The following is a 20,926-nucleotide window of genomic DNA, read 5'->3' as shown; positions in this document are numbered from 1 at the left end:
AAGATTGTGTTTGCTCTTTATCTGTGTGTAAAATACACTTTCGCTTCATCAGTGCTTGTGAGTCGATTCATTTGATTCACTTAGCAGAGTCGTTTAGACAGAATGAATCATTCACAAACCAGCCAGAGATTTTTAAACAGACTCTGATTATACAAAAAAATAAATAAAATAAAATAAATTATGTATATCTATATAAAATAACAATCTGTGAACACTTTTCTTTAAGTGGACCAATAAGTAACCACACATTTATAATTCACTTGTTTAATAATTCACAAAAGATATAGTCAGTGCTTCAACAGAAATTAAATTTTGGCACTTAGAAACACATCGTTATGCCAGAGTACAATAGAATGGGGGTAAATTCCATGTTTAATAATAATAATAATAATAATAATAATAATAATAATAATAATAATGAAATACAGATGTATTTACACCACCATCCAAGGTGAAAATATCAGCATTAACCCCAACTATCTGTGCACATGGAGTCCATTGATTATCTTTAAAATTAATTATGGTTCAGGATGAAAAAAAAAAAAAAAACCTACAACATTTTCACTGAATTCTGATTAAGTTGATCAGCCAAGACTTCTTTAGTTCAGGAACCTCAACACTATGTAGATATACAAGTAATAAAAGCTTATGTGTAACAATACGGTGCAAAACCATCGCAAAATTGTAAAATGTGTTTAGTTCTATAGATAATGAAATATCATTAGCAATAAAACGGATGAAAATACATTATAGCTGAACACAACATGTAGAACTTGTGACAGAATTCATGTATCAGCTATCTTTAACCCATTATAGCATTTCACATATAGACTTGTGAAACGGAAGGCTAGTTGCCAAAATGTTGTTTTGCTTGGTGATAATTCGTCATAAGCTTCTGTTATTTGTTAACTACATTAGCCTCAAAGCTCCACTTCATAACTAAATTTTTAAAAATATATTCACAGTTGATCAACTACATTTCTGGTGAGTGATTCTATATATACATGTGTGTGTGTGTGTGTTTGATTCTTCCATGAAACATGTCTTTAAAATTGATAGAAAAGATGTAAACCATGGCATCAAGGTGCATTTTGTAATACTAAAGCAAAGTTCTAATATTTTGGAGATTTAATTGTCAAACATAAGGGTCAACTCAAAGGGCGTTCATAATCTCCTGCAACAAATATACCTGAAAAAGGCGAATGGAAAAATCCAAAATGCATCCAAAATGCAGTACATAACAGGTGCGTTGCATTTTTTTTTTTTTTTTTTTTTTTTTACATAAGCTTGATAACTGTACAGCATTTAAGACCTGACTGACATACAGATGAGCATATTTCCTCCAGCTTGGATTACATGATTGTGATATCCGTTTTTAGGCCAGTCTGACTGGAAGCTCTATAAAGATGTAAACTTGAGCAAAATACTGTATATATACTTTTGGCAGGGGGAAGACCAACAGATTTCTGCTATTTTTCAAGAAACCAAAATACAAACACAAACCATATGTCATGGGAATCTTCTTCATTTTCTTCTTCTTTGACCAGCTAATGGTATTCCAAGCCCTCTATGTGTACATGTAGCCTGTTTATGAAGAAGCTAGCATTAGGAATAAAGAATAAAAAGAATATATTAACCATATGCACCAACGGCCGGCGGCCACTTTGATAGGAACACTCGACATACACGCAATTATCCAATCAGCCAATCATGTTGTAGGAGCACAATGCAGTTTCAGGTCAAGAGCTTCAGTTAATGTTCTCAGTCAATGCGGAACATGGACAGGTGAAAATTGGAAAAACACCATGTGATGTTTCCTGCTGTTATAGTTTATCCACCTCAAGCTACGGCTTTCGAGGACATGATTTTCTGCTCACCACGGTTGTAAAGAGTGGTTATCTGAGTTACCATACCCTCGAACCAGTGTGGCCAATCTGCAGAACTGCTGCTCGCTGGATGTTTTTTGCTTTTTCGCACCATTCTTTGTAAACTCTAGAGACTGTTGTGTGTGTGAAAATCCCAGGAGATCAGCAGTTCACTGAAACTCTTGACCTGTATCTACATGATTTTATTTTTACACTGCTGCCACATGATTGGCTGATAACTGGATGCATAACTGCATGACTAAATAGGTGTACAGGTGTTTCTATTAAAGTGGCCGGTGAGTTTATATTTTAAAAATAGTAGCTCTAAGTAGAATGGGGAAGGTGAAAATATGCCAGGAGATATGTTTTACATGTTTTATACACTTTCACACATACACGGATGTATAATTTGATCATATTACATAAACAGGTATTACAATTTCAACAGCGCTCATGTTGATTAAAAAAAAAACAAAAAAAAAACGTTTAAATAGGTGTAACCAGCACATAAATGTACAATATATATCCAGAGACTTAGTAAACAGATAGACATAATTTTAAGTCTTAAAAAATAAGACATTAGTTTGAATGAAATAAAAGAAGCATCATGCAGTTAAGCTGAGCAGAAGAACGAAGGATTCACGACACGCCACATGTAAACAAATCACGTGGCTCTGGTGGCACGCTGTAGGTAGCTAACTGGGAATAAAGATACACACACAGGGACATTCAATCCCACGCTTTCTTCCATTCCCTAACAAACACAAGTGGTCTCATTAGAAACTGCTGTAACTGTGTGCTACTTTATTCACAACCCATAACAAAACACTTTAGCCTTAATGTTTTTTTTTAAATGATCCACATGTATGGAGGTTAGAAGCTGACAAAAGTATCTGAATATGAATTTCATGTATTTGAATTATATACACATCATGTTAAATGAAATTCTTGTCTTTTCCATGGTGTATTTAATAAATGTTAATGTTAGTAAATGTTAAAGTTTCAAAACATTTAAATCATTTAAAATTACAGGATATGGTTTTGAGATTTTTTAAAAAAAAATCAGAACCCTATATACAAATCTCCAAAATATTGATTTTATGTAAGTTAGGACCAAGACGATAAAGCTCGGGTTCCCAGTGAAAAGTAGACGCTGTAAGAGTGATCAGATTCAATGTTTAGCCGATCACAGTTGTCTGCCACTCTTACATCCATGAAGCGAAGTGAAGTGAAGCGACGTGGTGTAGAGATACTGGAGTGGAGTCAAAATGGATGATATGAACCATAATGAGGAACCACATCTAAAGTTTTTATGCTGTACAGAAATAAACAAATTGCTATTAAAGCTAATGTTAGCATAGCCTAACTGGCAATAACGTTACCTACATAGTTACGCTGGTCAAGTGTTTAATGTCACTTTAGGAAACTAGCTATTTGAGTAGAACATATATACGTAATTCATATTCAAATACTTTTTTCAGCTTCCAAGCTCCGTATCTCTGCCCATTCACTCGTCAAGCTTTAAACAGTTATATCACAAACTGATCTCAGATCAGATGGTCCAACCTTCACTACACTCAATGCAGTCACTAGGGCTTGGTGGAAAATTTCATTCAGTCAGTTCAGAAGCTCATGTGACACGACTGGAGGCTTAATCAAATTCAGAAAGGCTTTTATAAAGCTGATCACCTCTACTGTGCTCAAAAATGAGAAAGGAGACGGCATGGTCATTGAAGCTCCGCCCCAAACTTCACAGTCTGAATTTTATATTTCCTTACACATACAGTATAGGTCTTGTGCATTTAACCCATTATAGCCACTTTCCTATAATCATCCGAGTGTCCTGTTCAGCTTTGTAATCTGAATTTGTTGGTCTAGATTTGCTTCCAAGTTCAAATCCCAGGATGGCCATTGTGGGGATCCAAAACAGAAGGTAAACAGAAAGCCTGAGCTCAACTGATCAGCGTGTGTTGCGTTCATCGTTGCGTTTTTCATTTCGAATTGAAAAAAAAAAAAGCAAACAAGATGTTCAAAATGAGAGGTTTTTGGATTTTAAAATAATAAATATCATCTTGGGGCTAAAAATAGTGATCTTGAACGACCACCAAGATGTGTAGCAGCAATTACTGGAGGCTGAAACAAAAAAATCAGCAGGACTTTTTTAATTAAAAAAAATTTAATGATGCAAACAGTGTAAGTACACATAGTACACATCGTAGCCAAAGAAAAGACCATACAGAATATCCAACTTGTACTTCCAGGTCGACTCTGGGCATTTCTTAAAAGTCGACCCGGACTTTTTGGCACAAGTTTTCATGAATATTTGACTTTTGGACTAAATATTTGACTTGTGGGTGAAACAACTAAAAACCATTGAAAACAAGTCAATATTTTATTTGTTAAAAATAATTTTATGGGCCCAAATGGCGCAACAGAACAGTTCCGGTGAGTTTGAATCCTGACAGTGCCATAGCCATCCGTGGCCGGGAGTCCAAGAGAGCAAATTTGGCCATACTCTCTCTCCCCTGTCAATCACAGTGACACAAGCCAATCATCTAGCCAGACATCTACGAGCTCATGTATGTGGAAGAGGGTAGATAGCACTTTCCTCTGAGTGTGTTACATGAGCAGCAGTTTGAAAAGGTGTGATTGTCTCGGAGGAGCCACATGTTAGCCTTCACCCTCCCCAGTTGGTAGCTGCTGTATGATGGGGAGAGCTGGCTGGTAAGTGGGAATTGACAGGTAACCAAGTTGGGAAGAAAATGTAGAAAAAGGTGAATTAATTTCCTATTTTAGTGCGTGCCAAAAAAAAAATAAATAAAAAACTGTTTCCTTGCTTTCAAAATAAAAAAACGAAGGAACGCAACATACACAGACCTCAACTCTACTCTCAAAAAAAGCTTGGATAAGTTGCTTTGGATAAAAGCGTTAGCCAGTTGCAGTTTTCTTACTACAGAGAGTGTACACCAAAGGCTTCTTTCTCAAACTCTTTAGACTGGATGTTCTGCCAATGCACCTGAACGACAGCTGGCCATCAAGCTACCCGGCTTGACATACAGTGATTAACATGACACTACATCATCTGATAGTAGCTGTGCTAAACTCTACTTAAAGCTGTTATGAGACTCCTTTTCATGTGATAACACATTGTGCACAATCATTAGGTTTGGTACTGGCAGTGAAAAAGTATTTCATATTCATGTGTATATATATATATATATATATGTATATACACACAATATTTCCTGCAAAGGTGGCAGTTGATTGGCTTAAACCTGAGCTGGAAAAAAAATTACCATTTCAGTCAGGCAGTTTAGCGACTCGTTAAGACTCCGAGCCGAGAGTCGTAAATAGTTTTGTGAGGAATGAAACGACATGAAGACAAGCAGCATTATACAAAATACTACAGTATAGCACTTGGTGAAGTCAAAGCAACGTAATGCTTTTTTTTTTGGTTTTTTTTTTTTTGTTTTTTTTACAAATTTCACACAGTTTGTTTATGCCGTTATATAAAAAAGAGTAACAAAAGCTGTAAACAGTCAGAGAGCAGAGGGAGGAAAAGGGGGAAGAATCTTTAGGGATCTGGAATGTTAGGTTATCCAGTAATTGTGCTATCTGTATATTACGCGTTTGTTTTTTTTATATATATTCGCAGCAGCGGCTCGTGACCATAGATTTAGGTGTGGCAGAATGGCATTAATAACGACATAGCCTCAAACAACAGCATAATGACTTATTGACTAATGCTATAGGTTACCATCTAGTGAATTTTTAGAGGAACTCCTTAATAGGCAGCTGAGTATCAGCATATGTTCATCCAGCGTACAGTCTAGCAGCTTGTTTTGAGTGGTTTTAGACATAACTGTGTTTGATTCAGCAGGTGTGTTTCCCATGATAGTGTATGAGGCTCACACACGGAAGCTTTAACCCGGGGTTTCCGCACTATTTCCAGCCTAAGGACATGTCACAAACCACTCAAAAAGCCTGAAACTAGGCAAAACATTTGCGCACAGGAAAAAGGGAGACACATTTTCCTTCTTTGTCTCAGCCTTGTTTCCTGAATGGGAAACAAGGTCGCCGTGGTGCATACGCATTTCTGATGTACAGACATTATCCCCTCCATAATCCCCCTTTTCCTCTCGTAATCTTTGCAATATATCTTACAATAGAAATGGTTCTGTACATTACAGACACACTGTCGGTGCTGACACTTTGCCTCTTTCTGTATAAATGTATTAGCTTTTGTTATGAAATGGGATCCTGGCGGCCACAAAGTATTTTACCCTAATCTGGGGTAAAAAACCGTGCCCCTGGCAACCCCATCATTAACTGTGCTGTCTGCTGCTCCTCCTCCACTGAAAATGTTCACTGATTGAGCATGGGGCAGCATCATTCCTGTCCCAATGGACCTCTTTTAGCGATTGTTGCACTTCTCATTTTGACCACTAGGTGCAATAATAACTCTTATGGAGCTAAATGGGGCATCAAGAAAGGCGAGCAAATCAATGGAACATCTGCGTATATCTGTCAAATAGCAACAGTTTTTCAAATCGTTGGTCACTCGAAAAAGGTAATTAGTACCTTCAATGCAATTTAAAATGTAGACGTGGACTTTACGAAGGTTAACATTTGCTGAATAGCTGATATATATACGTTGCCGCTCTGCCGTACCCGCCCCTATAGACGAGCCGCCGCTCCATATATTCGGCACAGACAAGTCGTGTCTTGGGATTGTGTATGTGTGTGTGTGTGTGTGTGTGTGTGAGCACAGTACTGAGAGTAAACCCTCATTATATACGTGAAATCACTGGCAGCTAGTTAACCGCAGAACAGACCGACCGATTGACTTTTAATCCCACGTGTTTAAGGCGTGTGTTGATTTTGGTACGCAGATTGGGAGAGTTAGATGTGCATGCACTTCTAGCCAAGAACAATTCCCAAACAGTGGCGAATCTTTCTAATGCTGTCATGTGTCTTATTATTTGCATATTGTTTTAAAGTCACCTGCTCTTTTCCCTTTCTGATGCAATATTGTAATAATTTTACATATATTCATAGAGCAGGTTTATAAGAATGTTGGCATTGGCCACACGTCCTAGTTAATCATTCTTGTAGCAACAGACATATGGAATATGGCACACACACACATTTGATTACATTTGATTCAACACTAGATTCTCCATTTTGTCAAAAAAAAAAAAAAAAGTCACTGGGTTGTCTCTTTGTACGAATGCTCGTTAGCTTTTCGCAGCTCCTCCTCATTTTGTACAAAGTAAACAAGATGGAAAAAAACACCTCGTCTCTCTTTTTCTCACTTCATTTAATAACAGTGGAGGCTCGATTCATTGAAAGCACTGAACATGATGAAAGACACTGACGATGGCATGAGGTGTAGCCGTGCGGTGAGCAGCTGGTTGTGGTTCCGGAAGAGTGCGAAAAAAAAAAATCAACACAGGCGTCCCATCCACAAAAGCGAGTTCAGAAGATTCAACTCCAGAAAAAAAAAAATTTGAGGACTACAATAATTTGGTAGTGCACCTCATGCACACCCTCAGGAACTTTGGGTGGCAATTTGGGATCCAAAACACACTCAGGTCTGCTAGAGACCAATGTTACAACAAGTTCTTTCCTATGCACGTACCTCACACACGCCCTCACTTTTCTTTAACAATCTCCTCATACTTGGGTGGTGGGTCGCTGTAAGGGGTGGTGGTCTCGTCGCTGCTGCTCTCCAAGTGGCCCGTCACTTCTTCGTAAGATGGAGGAGGCGTGGCCCCTGACAGACGTGACGCCACGGACATAGACGAGTCCTGCACATAGAGTCCACGCCCATTCGGAGGTTGCAACGAGCAGTCCAGGGTCCCTGAGGTAACTCCGCCTCTTTCCCTTTCCCCTCCGCTGAGCACCATGCTGGGCCTCTCGTTGGAGTGCGAGTTGTCCGAATGTGAAGGGGTGTCACGGTGCACAAGGATTCTGGGAAGGCTGCGGGTGTTGCGATTGGCCAGGTAGCGGTTCTGCGTGTACGCCGGGCGCCGGCGCGTGGCCTTCTGCAGCTGGCAGCGCCATATGAGGAAGAGCGCAATGATGATGAGGAGGGCTACGCCCAGCAGCGGTACCACCATGTACACGGTGTCGGCACGCCCTGAACGTGTTTCCCCGTTGTTGTTCACGTGGTACAAATTACGCGTCTTCCAGAACTCCATCTACGTTTGGAAGAGATGCGTGACGTGTGTTAAGTGTGTATCGGATTATATTATTAATTACAGTAATCACAGCAGAGTTCTGTACATCAGTACTAATCAATTACATAAGATACTACAGAAACATCTGTGGATTCATATACATCACTAATCAAATACTTGGTTAACTGCTGTATATGCCCTGTCTTTAATACTGCAATCACTAACTGCACATTCATCACATTGCATCATAGAAAGCAAAAAAAAAAAAAAAGAAGCTTGTCAAAAAGGAAAAATCACATCCTGCAGTATTTCTATGCAGCGATAGCAATTCCGGCCTGGTGGGCAAGTTATGCAACACTAAACATCTTTACAGTAGTTCAATGAGCTCAACACTGACTCATCTCCAACGGAGAGGTCTTACACAATCGCTTGATCACTCATCGGCAGAACAAAGGCTGACACAAATGCTAATAACGGCATTTACTGAAAATGTGATTCAGGATATCGATATTAGAACTCAGTTAGTACCGGTCAGTATTGACTCGTTCAGACATTTTGAGCAGCAGATCAACAGTGAAAATGTCAACCATGTGGACTGATTTGTAGACAACCAATTGTAAAAGAGTTATATCGAAAATGTACTGTTATTTTATTTATTTTTTTTTTACTGTTTATTGCACATTACTGCAGAATCACCTAAAAATCCAGCGTCCAGCTGAGTTTTCATGACTGGCTCTGCCTGCAAGCAGTTCCCGACTGCACAGCTGGTAATATTATTACACCCTCTCCTACTCACTTTAAAAAACAAAATGATAGAAATGCTTCTTTTTCCTGTTTTTTTAGGCTAGCCTACTCTGGATGATGAAATCATTAAACACAATTTTTTTAATAGTGAATTGCAAGCAGGAAAACAAAATCAATATCGCACAAGCCTTGAAAATGCGATTTTCTTAATTGAAACTCGTAGTGTGATATTGAGAAGCGCTTACTGTTTTTTCCTTGTTCTCAAACACCTCGTTGGCCTCCTCGAAGCTGCAGCTCTCCTCCACACACTCCCTCTCAATGTTGCCCTGCCGAAACTCCTCCAGGAACCCATTAGCCCGTGGAAAACGCTTGAGGAGAGAGTTTGCATCCTTCCCATTTAGGAATGCTATATAAGAGAGAGCAAGAGTGAGTGAGTGAGTGAGTGAGTGAGTGTGAAAGTTAGAAAGAGAAAGAAAGAGAGGTAGAAACATGGGTCCTGAGGGCAAAAGTGATGTCACAGGATCAGACAAGCCAATGGAACTGCTTGGTGCCAGTCAAAACTCTCGAGATGTCACTGTGTGTGTGTATCTACATTCGTTTAAATGTTTCCTTTTTGAATCATGTGACACATTCTTGGTAATCACAATGAATAAACGATTTCTTATCATTTGTCATTCCATTCCTAATGAATGTCCATCCTGTTATAAATATGTAGGTGATAACAGGAAGGTCTCAGTGACTGACATCTCTGACGCCATCCATCTGCTCAATGTGTCGTGAAATTAAACAGATCCTGCCAAAATCTGTGGGACTCTTTTAAAAACAATGTAATGTTGTAGAAAGGCTTTTTAAAGGCTTCTCTTGACATAAACCCTAAAGGAAACACTCCAGAGTTTTTCAACCTCATTTTTTATCTTCTGCATCTGTAGTGTATGTGTGATTACCACAGACAAGAATTACCACACGCATGACATCCCATTTTTCTACTCAATATTTCACTATTATTGGGCAGTTACTGGAACAGTCAAAAAAAATAAAGATTTATGTGGTTCACATATTTTTTTATAGAATACTATTACAAATTCTTCAAAATTATTTTTAAATTAAGCTCTGAATTTGAATAATTCAGACTTTCAAAGGTGGGACTACTTTTTCAGAGGGAGGGATTTCTGGCTGTGTGTCTGACGGTATGGAGTTTAAATGTTTCTAGTTAACACGTATTCTTACATTTACGTCATTTTTTTTTTCAGTAATTTCAAAACTCATCATTTCTGGTTTGTGGGCCTTTTCCCATTCAAGTAGATAGCAGCCTGGTCTCGTATGACTGAAAATAACCGCCCGGGAGCGTTGCCAAGATGGCTGCAAGTGAACATATTTTACTATAAGATCTTTGCTTACTACTATGGAGCAGTTTCCTTTCAGTTCATTCACTCTGTCTAACACACGTCCTCCTCTCTCCTGTCTGTCTGTTACTGACGTATTATAATGTGTATTAGTTTGATTTGTGTTACATAGTTAGACCCTTTTATGGACTGAATACAACAACTGCCCTTAGACTTTAAAGAGAGATTTAAAGTCCACATGAAATGAAATGATTTGTTTCTGTATGTTGATGTATTTCCTTCTGAAACAGGAAGTCACAGTGACATTGTATTGAAGTGTTGGGGTATAGTGTTCGAGATACACAACACCCCTACTAAGCCTGAATGAAGCTTAGCGAGAGAGCATAATATGGAGAAGAGATTAACGAGAGTTTTTTACTTACTCTAGAAGTGACAAATTCTAGCAATGAAAAGCCTCAAGTTGGTAAAACACAACCACCATCTTGTACAAATTCCTCCCTCTTCATAATAAATAAACTCCAACCTTTTTTTCTCAACAAAGTGATGAATGGAAAAGGGAATAGTGTGCGGGAAAAAACACATCGATGAACAAACACATCGATGAACAAACACAACGATGAAACGGCTAAAGAGCTACTACTGTAGAGCAAGACCCGCTTCTGGGGGCGGGACATATGGTTCTAAAGAGCATTTAATTGGATGATTTGCACATATAGGAATCATTTAAAAGTTTTGACCCATTTCCCAGAAGTGAGAACTATAAAATTAAAATATAAAATCACTACACCACTATACCACAAGAATATCACTAAAGCATTTTTTTTGTATTCTTTCCAAATATAGTATCATTGTCCATAACACCAAAGGACAAATACAAAAAGCTCTGAAACACCAATTAGGATTTCAGGTGCACTTTAAGTAAGTGTCTTTAATGTATCGAAACACTACAGATACAGAGATTTGAAACTGGATTGAAAAAAATGAGGGAATTTCTTTAACTTATTGTTAGTTTGGAGTTTCATTACTTTAACAACTGTTTCAAAATGTGCTGTTGCTTGAATATTAAAGTGAATAAAAACTGGACAGATTTGTTTTAAATGAGTGAAATAGTGTGTGTGTGCATGTGTGTGTGTGAGATAATCTTTATCTAATCTAATGCTAATTGCTCACCTGCTGCCATGCTACCACCAACGAACTTAATGCAGAGTATTCTGTACTGAAGGAAAAAAAGATACATTAACAGAAATTCATGAGGCATTGTCACATTTGTTCCTTTTTAACATTTGAAACATATGCTTCAACGAACACACACACACACACACACACACACATTTACTTCTCGTGAAGAAAGGGACTAAATTCAGGCCACATAAAGAAACAGATTTATCATAGTGCTGTTGCCTGAGTTGGTTTGTTACACGACTGAGGCCTCACAAAAAAATTACTGAAAAAAATACTGGGGAACGTCTTCCAAGCCGCTCTCTATGGAAAAGGTTCTGGTCCAGACTGAGAAAACCTGAAATGCAATATACATGGAACTGCTTTTCAATAGTGACATGCGAAAAACATGTTACACTGAAAAGCAAAACCTTCACTACAGCCAAATAAACAGCGTTCAGATGCAAAAAAACAGGCTTTTTGACGTACATACTATATATACTTGCTTTTTAGAGTTTGTACAATGTGATCAACTGCAGATATACACTACGGGGGAATATACACATGCATCCGTTACATATACGACATAAAACTAAAACTTTTATACAGATAGCCTACACTACACTACACAGAAACTAACCCAAGAGCATCAGGATAACCACTCAGTCCTGGAACGATGTTGTCAGAAACACGGAATGAATTTAATTACGTGATCCCGTTCTCCTGACTGACAGGACGTCGAAGTAATTTGATAATGGAACTACTAGGTGCTACTCTGACTGGAGGATTTCTAGTCATATGAACACTTTCAATGCAGACGGTGCGAGCGACAATGAACCAATAAGAAAGGAGGGGAGGGAGTCAAATAAAAATATTTTTTATTCATTTTGCGTTGTTTTTTATTGCAAATAGGTGTCAAAAAAAGTGTATCTTTTTTCTACATGCTCTCCAGTTCAAGCCTTCCTGAATTTAACAAGCGTCTGAATTCGATTCAATTCTAATTTATGTATGCAGTTTTAAGGTTTTTATTTGACTCATCCTTGTATAAAGGGCGGTTCTTTCCTTTCTACGGACAGTAAATGCCTCGAACACCTTTATATTTACCTTTTCACAGCCACACCTGGGAGTACGGCTTAGTGCTGTGATTGAACAGTGATTGCATTTCAGTGTAGCACGGCTCCTACAGCTGAGTGAATTGCGTTCACGCCACACGGCTTCAGAGTTTAAATCTTAAAAAGCAATAACCTGCTCATGGAGCAACATAAGAGCAGCGCGGTGACGGTTTTGCTTTTCAGTGCGCCACGTTTTTGCAGTGCTGCTCGTGTTTGTGGATTTCATGTTGGCGTTGTGATTGGTTATCAATCTGGCACAAGTACTCCTTATTACAGAACAACAACAAAAAAATCCATGGGGCGGAGATGGATCTGATCTAGCTCCTCTTACCTGGGAGGAGTCGAGCCAAAAGTCCAGAGGTTGGACACAGCTGGGTGTGTATCAGACTGGAGAAGTGTGTTAAAAGTGTGTTGTTTTTGATGAGTTAGGGTTAGGCTAAGGAGGAGGAGGAGCTGGATCAGGTCAAAGATCCAGATCCAGATCCAGCACCAGACCCTGGACTTTTGGTTCTCATCTGGCACCAAATCTCCTACATACTGCACCTCTCACTCTTGAGTGAAGTTCTGATTTATGGATGCATCTGTCTGCCTTTTATAGGCGAGCGAGGGGGCGGGGCAAGGGTGGAGGTTTCCATAGAAACGGGCCGGGGTAGACGTGCCATTAGCGTCCGCCATTTAAATGTATTTAGCCCCTGTGTAGAGCTCACTGTAGCACTAATCCACTATTTTACTTACATTTCAGACTTTGTAGGCTAATAAATACGGGCTTTAGAGGTTTAAAGGTTTAACAAAGACTTTGCAATCTTTCCTCCACACAGCTATCAAATAAGAAAATGAAGACTCGAGAGAATACTACTATTATTATTACCACTATTATTATTATTATTATTATTATCCTTCACCACTTGTGCTAATAATGAACACTAGCTGTCACTATGCAGCATTTCGACGTCTCATACATACTAAAACATTCCTCCTGCCTTTAAAAACAGCCAATAAAATATTAATCGAGTCCCATAACCAGGCAACCAGCTTCAAATTGAACCCCACGGTCAAGAAGCTGCAAACTCCTCGCACTGCTTCATACACACTCCTGGGCTTCTTCTTCTCTGATTCCTCTCACAACATCAAAGCACAGCTAGCATAAGCTTACGTGTGTATCGTGGCGTGTATTTGAAGCGTAACGTGGACGCACAGTTAAAAGAAAGCCCTACCTTCCGCTCCGTTATCACTGCTGATCCCTTCCATCCCTGTTTCCTCCAAGGGAGCAGCCACATGAGTCACGCAGGACGGATGACTGACGTCTGCGCCGACCAATAGGAATCCAGCGCTGCCTGCGCCTGACCAATGGAAACGCTTCTTAGTATTCTGGACGCACACTGTCATGCCTCTGGAATGAAAATAAAATAAATAAGCTGGGTATTGTAGTCTAGGCACAGGCAAATATCTGCCATATTGTGGCAAATAGCTGCCTCCATAGATTATAGCATTTGTTTTTTTTCTTATCAGTATTGATATAGTGGAAAAAAACAAATGGTTCAATTTATTTAATGCAATGTGAAATGTCTTGGGGTCTCTTCCTATGCCACACCTTGTGTTAAAAGACTACATTTCCCTGCATCCGGGCATCGTCACAGTCTGATTTATTAGGTCAGTGATGGAGCTTGTCCATGACACACATTTGTGTATGTGTATGTGTGTGTGTGTGTGTGTGTGTCACATGTAGTGGAAATGATTTGTTGCTGGAGTCCTAGTTTATCCCACTATGCACCAGAAATAACCTGCTATTAAAAGAGGTCTGTTGATATAGCTTTGTGTGCCATGGAGCAAAAAAAGAACATGCAAAGTTAGGCTCTGTGGCTTGTAATCCCTGAAAAGGATTACAGTAAATCTCTACTTTTGCACTGAAGAAAAAAAAAACCATTAAAGCAAATTACATTAAACATTTTGTTCCTTTGCAGTCATTTGTGCATCATATGCTTATGCATGATATAACAGGATGGATATCCTGTGACCCGTGACGCCGGGAGTAAACCAAATCTTTAACCTCTGACATTCCGAATGGTGACTTTTCCTCATCAGGTCATCCCCACTTAAAAACCAGGCAGACGCAAAGCAGACGCACCAACGTCAAAGAAAGAATCGTGATACCAAAGATTAGGAGAGGTGCTTCGATGAAACATGATTTTAAAAATAAACAACCCAAAACACACACTTTCATTCTTATATATAGGTTTATTGTGCAATTTACACCAAAGTAGAAAAATAGGACATAAATATATATAGATGTAGATGTATATACAACATAAATTAGGGACAAGGAAATAAAATAATAAAGGTTGAGGAATCTTGCATACAAAAAGCAGAGACCCTGAGTCATCTTGGAAACATTCATCCCAATGTGGGATCATTTGATTGCCGTTATACATTTCCCAGAGGAAATTACAGTTCAGAAAACCATCCAGTTCTGAAGATGTTCTCTTGTCCATTTGGAATTGGGTTTTTTTTGACGATATAGAGAACTACGGAGGCTGTGATTGGTTGGAACGCTTTCTCAGCAATTAGACAGTCCTGACACAATGTCTGATGTTCCTTGGGTGTATTTGTTACAAAGTTCGATCACAATTCAGTTATAGTTGCAAAAATGGCGCTGAGGTTTGAGGCACTCTTTGTCGTCGTCGTCTTCTTCGTCTTCCCAGTCATCCTGTTCCTCGTCCTCATCCTCACTGTCAGACTCGTCATAGAAGCAGATGGTTGCCTGGACTGGGAAGTTTCTCAGCAGTGCTTCGCCATCGCTGTAGAGGTAGTCATATGACTTGGATTTTGGCCAGAACAGTCTGTGGTAGAAAAACAAAATGGAATAAATATTTAGAACAGTGTTGTCTCGCATTGACAAAAGGATTTTACAGTCTCACTTTTGAGTTGTCTGCTGATTACAGGTCTACAGGCCAATACATGACCCGTGCAATGTGTTGCTCAATCAAAACAAAACAGCGCTGACCTGACAGGGTGCTGGAAAGGCTGAGTTTTGCCATCTGCCATGGTGTTGCTTGGCACCGTTGGTCGGGAATAAGGCTGTAAAGAGAGAAGAAAGAGGTGTAAGGATACATTTACAAACGAAAACATCCACCACAAGCTTCCTGCCCGGTATTTATGGGGTGATATCAGCACTAGCTACAAAGCAGCTGTATAGCACCCTGGGCTATATAGGATATAGTAGCTGTGACTTGGTAGGTGTCAGGCTAAAAGAGTGGGAATCTAACCCAAACATTCCCCAGACGCGTCTACTAGTCTTGGCAGGCATGTGCTAGCATGCTGGAAGCTATTCTCTCTACACCTCGCTGCTGGGCGCCAATTCAGAGTTCTCACTCTGGCTCAGACAGCGGTGCCATATGGCAGAGTGTCTCAGCGCTCCAGTTGGTCCTTCTGCCTTTGCACAGAATTGGCTGGGTGTCAGCAAAACAGCTTGACAGTCGCACCTTCTGCTCTGCCATACTGTTGCTAATGCACTCCACATGCATATGTGTTGGCCCCCGGGGTTTCATTTGCTTCTTAAATGCATTACTGTGCGTGTTTAATCTTAACGCTTGTCCCCTACATTTCCACACAAGTCAAATCACTGTATGTTTTGAACGGTGAGCGTATTGGTATAACTGAGAGGGAAACTTACGCAGATGAGCTTGCTCCTCCGGCTCACAGTATGCGAGTCCTGATCGGTCATGAGCCACGGTCTCCACAGGACAGGCCTGCTGTGGACAAGACGCAAGTCACATGATCAGTGTCAAGGAAAACAACAACAACAAACAATGTGTTGCATGTGTTGCATGATCATTAAAGGGTTCGAGATAGGTTTTTACTTTTTAAGGAGCACCTTTAGGATGTCACATTGAGGTTAATTTTACATTTTAATAACTGATAACAATCCAAAGCTCAACAACAACAACAACAACAAAAAGAAATATTATTGTTATTTTATTGAATATTGTTGGTATATTATTGTTATTTTGCTCACTCAAGGGAATGAGAGGGGTTTTTAAATACCACCCCAGAGGCACCTATACACCTCTGTACTGCTCACCTGCTGAGGGGGGGCTGCTCCATCCTGCCCTCCGGGGCTGAGCTGAGAGCCGGAGCGCCGGATAAATGCATCTGAGTGGCGAAGAGACAAGCAGCTTTCATCCTTCTGCCGAGGTTCGTTAGTCCAAAACAGCCAAATAAACCAATCAAGTCTTCAGGTCGACGTGTTCACACAAGCGTTGAGCGGAATGAATGAAGCTGAAGTCGGAGACCCGGGGTTTATATAACGCTGAGCTGCAGAAGGAGGCGGGGCGTGGCGGCGCTGTGGGGCGTGGTCCAGACTGTTGTCTTAGCAACAGAAGTTGCACACCCAGAGAGAGAGAGAGAGAGAGAGGTGAGCTCCTCCATCTGCCCAAATGAAGAGCATTTTGTTGTGAATGCTTCCCCAGTTGTGTAAACAGCCCACCAGCACAGCGTGAGGGTGAGAAATCTGGTACTGAGAGGTGACTACAAAAACACACAGGGGCAAATTCAGACACCATCTGTGAGCAGGCAGACCCAGGGGGGCAACACAGGCAGAGGGGTCATATATAACACTTACTTAACCTGTGTATGAGTCCTGATCTGGGGCTGAGCTGCTTTCTGCTGCATGCTGCATTTAATTTGATAGATTTCTGAGAGAAAGATGAATAAACACACTTGAACTTACAGTTCCTAACACACACAGAGTTAGAGTTACTACCACATGTAGACACACAAAAGCCCCAAAACTATTAGCAATAGTATAACATAAATCCAACATATCCACATAAGAGCAGGCTTTAGATCATAAAATGGAGATGTCAAAACTTTGCATTCAGAAAAACCCAGTGTTTCTCTGTAAAATGGACAGTTTCTACATCTCCTGGTTAAATATTTATATTAGATAAAAGTTGTAAAGATCATTCAGCATGTACAAATACAGTATAAGCCTGAGATTTAAAACATTCACATGGGCTAGATGCATAGATTAATACTGTAGCAGGTTTATTTCTCGATTTGTGGACAATTGTGCTTTAACTGATCTGTGATCAGCTCTTCACCTCACCTGCACAACATATCTCCATATCTACTGATCTGAGGTCAGGTTTCTGCTCCGCGCGCTCCTGGGTTTTGGTTTGGTTTTGGTTTTCCACTGAAGCACGCGCTCACACTTCTGCCCGTTAAGCCGGGTGCAAAATATCTCACTACGCCAACTTAATGAGCCCCTAATGGGGTCTTGATAGACTTCGTGGCTCCATTTGGGAAAAGCAAATTTGCAGGGCAGCAGTGTGTTGACCTCCTGCAGCGCCAGCAAACTGACACAAGAAGGCAAAAGGCACAAATGGACAAAACACCACGCACCAAGCACCAAGCCAGGTAATGCAGCAGCATAGTGTTAATGCTATTGCACACAGACTCCCCCTGCTGAAAAAAACAACAGAAACCATCACAGAAATTCTAATGGTTTCCACCACAAATACCATTACAAACCATCAGCTAACCATTAAAACCATTACCACTATCATTACTGGTCTTTAATGGTATCCACTAGACATAACATGCCACCAAAGAAGGCCACAAATGACCAGTAGAGTAAAAAAACAGATACAGAGATGGAGTTTTTGCACATTACAGCTCTGTATGTTTTTTTTTTAAACATATTCTATGTATGCATATTCATATTCTACATTTCATTCCTCTAAAGTCTGCTAAACTTTTTTACATGTAGTCTGCTAGATTTTATTTTATTTTATTTTAATATATTCTGTTTTTATTATGTATTATTGTTGCAGTGTGGGACGAGGCACTAAGGAAAAACATTTCACTAAATTACATCACATGTATGTAATATATATGTGACAAATAAAGAACATTGAACCTTGACCACAGGGACCATTACAGTTTAAATTAAAATCATTACAATTTCCATTATAACCATTAAAACCATTACAAATTCTATCACAGTTTGTACTGGTTTTTTTTCAGCAGGGGCTTCTGACAAATATATTTTAAACAAGTTGTAATACCAAGCATGAGATAAGCTACATACTCCTTGCACACTCAGGCGTATTATGTTTGTATCATAGTATAATGGATTTATAATTTAAAAAAAAAAAAAAAACGTTATAAAAAATATTAAGATTGTTGAAATAAGAAAAAACTTGAATTATGAATGACTATAAGTATCTTGAGATCTTTCTTTCTCTGACTTTATAACATTAAAACAACTGAAAAGTCGTCTTGGGGCCACCATTTTGATGGATCTACGAATCTTTCTGTCAAAAAGAATCGTCATGAAAAAGTGCAAAGAAATAATAATACCAATAAGAGCATTATAAAAACATTGAGATTGTTAAAAGAAAGAAAAGTCATTGCTTATATATGATAAATATCTTGCGTTGTTTTTTTCTCTGACTTTATAACATCGAAACAACTGAAAAGTCGTCTTGGAGCCGCCATTTTGTGAATCTTTCTGTTGAAAAAAATCAGCAAAAAGTGCAAAGAAATAATAAACTAATAAAAAAATGTATATAAGGTTTTTAATTTAGACGTTTTAGTTACTCATTGTTTGATTTGGTAGCTCAGTGGTTAAGATGTTGGACTTCTGATTGGAAGGTTGAGAGTTCAAATCCCAGCACCACCAAGCTGCCACTGCCGGGCCCCTGAGCAAGGCCCTTAACCCTCAACTGCTCAGTTATATAAAAAAATGAGATAATTGTAAGTCGCTCTGGATAAGGGCATCTACCAAATGCCATAAATGTAAACTTAGAGGTAGAAATTGGTTGTCCTTTCCATGTTTTAAACTGGGAATATGGATGGCTTTAAGGTATCAAATTAGCATAAATGGCGCATACTCAGTGCCTGACTTTCCAGTCTTTTTATTTTTTTTTCTCATCCAAACTAGAAAAATCTCCAGCATTGTCCAGCACAGCGTTTTTTTTCCACATTGTGCAGAAATGAAAGGAAAAACTGATGTTCAGAATGGCTTGTTAACGTTTAGTCTAGGTTGCTAAATTAGCATTTCGTGTAGCTCCACCGAGTTCAGCGTTTAGTCTACACTTCAGCAGAGCCCTCAGTGGACGCCTTATCTCCACCAAATGTCTAATCTCCAAAATTAGATCTAAGGAAAACAAAAGAAGACCAAGTTGTTTATTCTGTTCATTTGCGAGTGGGCTGAAGGGGGGTGTAGTTGAGATGAACCGTCGTGTGTTTTCACATTTGCTGAGCTTTGGAAACCCCCTGCCATTAACACCACCTTCTTCTCCAAAACTCCAAAGCTCCAAAGCTCCAAAGCACTTCTCCCCCGTAGTTAGGAATTTCAGTAATCACTAACCCACTGCTCTCTGTGTGTCTTCTTTAAAATGAGTCAACAGCAATCCTTAATTTAAAACAACACTCCCTGTCAGCGTAATTCAGTGAATCACATCATAAAAGATGTTGTAGAGGCTAAACTTGTACACAGGCTAAACACGTGGCTCCGTTTTGTTCTTAGTCTTTCTTCCATTCTTTCTCTCCATTTAGCACAGATTAGCAACTTTTCATTGTTCCAAAAGAAAAAAAAAAAAAAGACTGTTCATACAGTCTGCCAAAGACCATAAAAACCTCACATCTAACATCTAACACACACACACACACACACACAGGACTGAGTGACACATAAACAATGAATAAATTTTACATCTTGGCATCTTAAATCATATCAGCCTTGCCAGTTAAATAAGATAAAATCAGTGAATATTTTCTCCTAAACTGATATACAGACTTAGTCGCTTTTCCTGTCTTTCTTTCGTTCTTTCTTTCAGTTTAGCACAGAATAACAACTTTTCATTGTTCCAAAAGAAAAAAAATTAACTACTGTTCATACAGTTTACCACAGACCATAAAAACCCTCACATCAAACACACACACACACACACACACACACACACACTGGACTGAGTGACACACAAAAATTAATTAATTTTACAACTTGGCGTCTTAAATCATATCAGCCTTGCCAGTTAAATAAGTTAAAGCCAATGAATATTTTCTCCTTATATGGCAAAAAAAAAAAAAAAAATTACAGCATGTCATAATCTTGTAAGGAAAAGAGACATAACAAACTTGACTAAACACTCTGCTCCATTTTGTGCTTAGCCTTTCTGCCATTTTTCCTTTCATCGTAGAAAAGATTAGCAACTTTGCAACTGTTTCTACATAAATAAATAAATAAATAAATAAATAAATAAACCTTGTATCTGTTCATACAGTTTGCTACAGGTCTTAAAAACCTCACATCTAATACACACACACACACACACACACAAAGATAGATTAATCAAAGATTAATTAGATTACAGAATTATGGCATTCATACTGTAGCTGGATTCATTGCCTAAGAGGAAATTCCTGTAATTTTTTCCTTATGTCTGTCCCACATGCATGGGAAGCTTCTCAAAATAAAAACGCATCACTCTAAAGATCTGTTGACATATTGATAGAAC

The 20,926-nt window shown here is 39.1% G+C and overlaps 2 protein-coding genes across 5 annotated transcripts; both read right to left on the bottom strand.

Moving 5' to 3' along the window:
- Positions 1–158: 158 nt before the first annotated feature.
- Positions 159–13,711, bottom strand: LOC113541767 (transmembrane gamma-carboxyglutamic acid protein 3). Of its 3 annotated transcripts, none has more exons than XM_026938923.3 (4): positions 13,619–13,711; positions 11,305–11,350; positions 9,037–9,197; positions 159–8,068 (listed from the first exon to the last, which is right to left on the bottom strand). In XM_026938923.3, the coding sequence occupies exons 1-4, from the start codon at positions 13,679–13,681 to the stop codon at positions 7,520–7,522; spliced, it is 819 nt and encodes a 272-aa protein (XP_026794724.1). In that variant the 5' UTR covers positions 13,682–13,711; the 3' UTR covers positions 159–7,519. The 3 variants fall into 3 exon arrangements, with proteins under 3 accessions (XP_026794724.1, XP_026794725.1, XP_026794727.1); XM_026938924.3 differs by having other exon boundaries at positions 11,305–11,345; positions 13,619–13,688; XM_026938926.3 differs by lacking the exon at positions 13,619–13,711 and adding an exon at positions 12,736–13,612.
- A 908-nt stretch (positions 13,712–14,619) lies between these two features.
- ripply1 (ripply transcriptional repressor 1) lies at positions 14,620–16,664 on the bottom strand. Of its 2 annotated transcripts, none has more exons than XM_026938841.3 (4): positions 16,483–16,664; positions 16,075–16,153; positions 15,406–15,479; positions 14,620–15,241 (listed from the first exon to the last, which is right to left on the bottom strand). In XM_026938841.3, exons 1-4 carry the CDS (start codon positions 16,581–16,583, stop codon positions 15,031–15,033), a joined length of 465 nt encoding a protein of 154 aa, XP_026794642.1. In that variant the 5' UTR covers positions 16,584–16,664; the 3' UTR covers positions 14,620–15,030. The 2 variants fall into 2 exon arrangements, with proteins under 2 accessions (XP_026794642.1, XP_026794643.1); XM_026938842.3 differs by having other exon boundaries at positions 16,075–16,150.
- Between the last annotated feature and the right edge of the window lie 4,262 nt (positions 16,665–20,926).

Source organism: Pangasianodon hypophthalmus, chromosome 15 (assembly GCF_027358585.1).
Source record: "Pangasianodon hypophthalmus isolate fPanHyp1 chromosome 15, fPanHyp1.pri, whole genome shotgun sequence".
Classification (NCBI taxonomy): Eukaryota; Metazoa; Chordata; class Actinopteri; order Siluriformes; family Pangasiidae; genus Pangasianodon; species Pangasianodon hypophthalmus.
Note: the sequence above shows the minus strand (reverse complement) of the source record. Positions and strands in the feature narration are given on the sequence as shown.

Coding starts and splice junctions, on each gene's coding strand:
- LOC113541767 (XM_026938923.3), bottom strand. CDS start 13,681: ATGTGGCTGCTCCCTTGGAGGAAACAGGGATGGAAGGGATCAGCAGTG. Junction 11,351..13,618: donor CAGTGATAACGGAGCGGAAG/GTAGGGCTTTCT, acceptor TTTTTCCTTCAG/TACAGAATACTCTGCATTAA. Junction 8,069..9,036: donor TTGAGAACAAGGAAAAAACA/GTAAGCGCTTCT, acceptor TTCCAAACGTAG/ATGGAGTTCTGGAAGACGCG.
- ripply1 (XM_026938841.3), bottom strand. CDS start 16,583: ATGAAAGCTGCTTGTCTCTTCGCCACTCAGATGCATTTATCCGGCGCT. Junction 16,154..16,482: donor GAGCAGCCCCCCCTCAGCAG/GTGAGCAGTACA, acceptor TCTTGTCCACAG/CAGGCCTGTCCTGTGGAGAC. Junction 15,480..16,074: donor GGAGGAGCAAGCTCATCTGC/GTAAGTTTCCCT, acceptor CTCTCTTTACAG/CCTTATTCCCGACCAACGGT.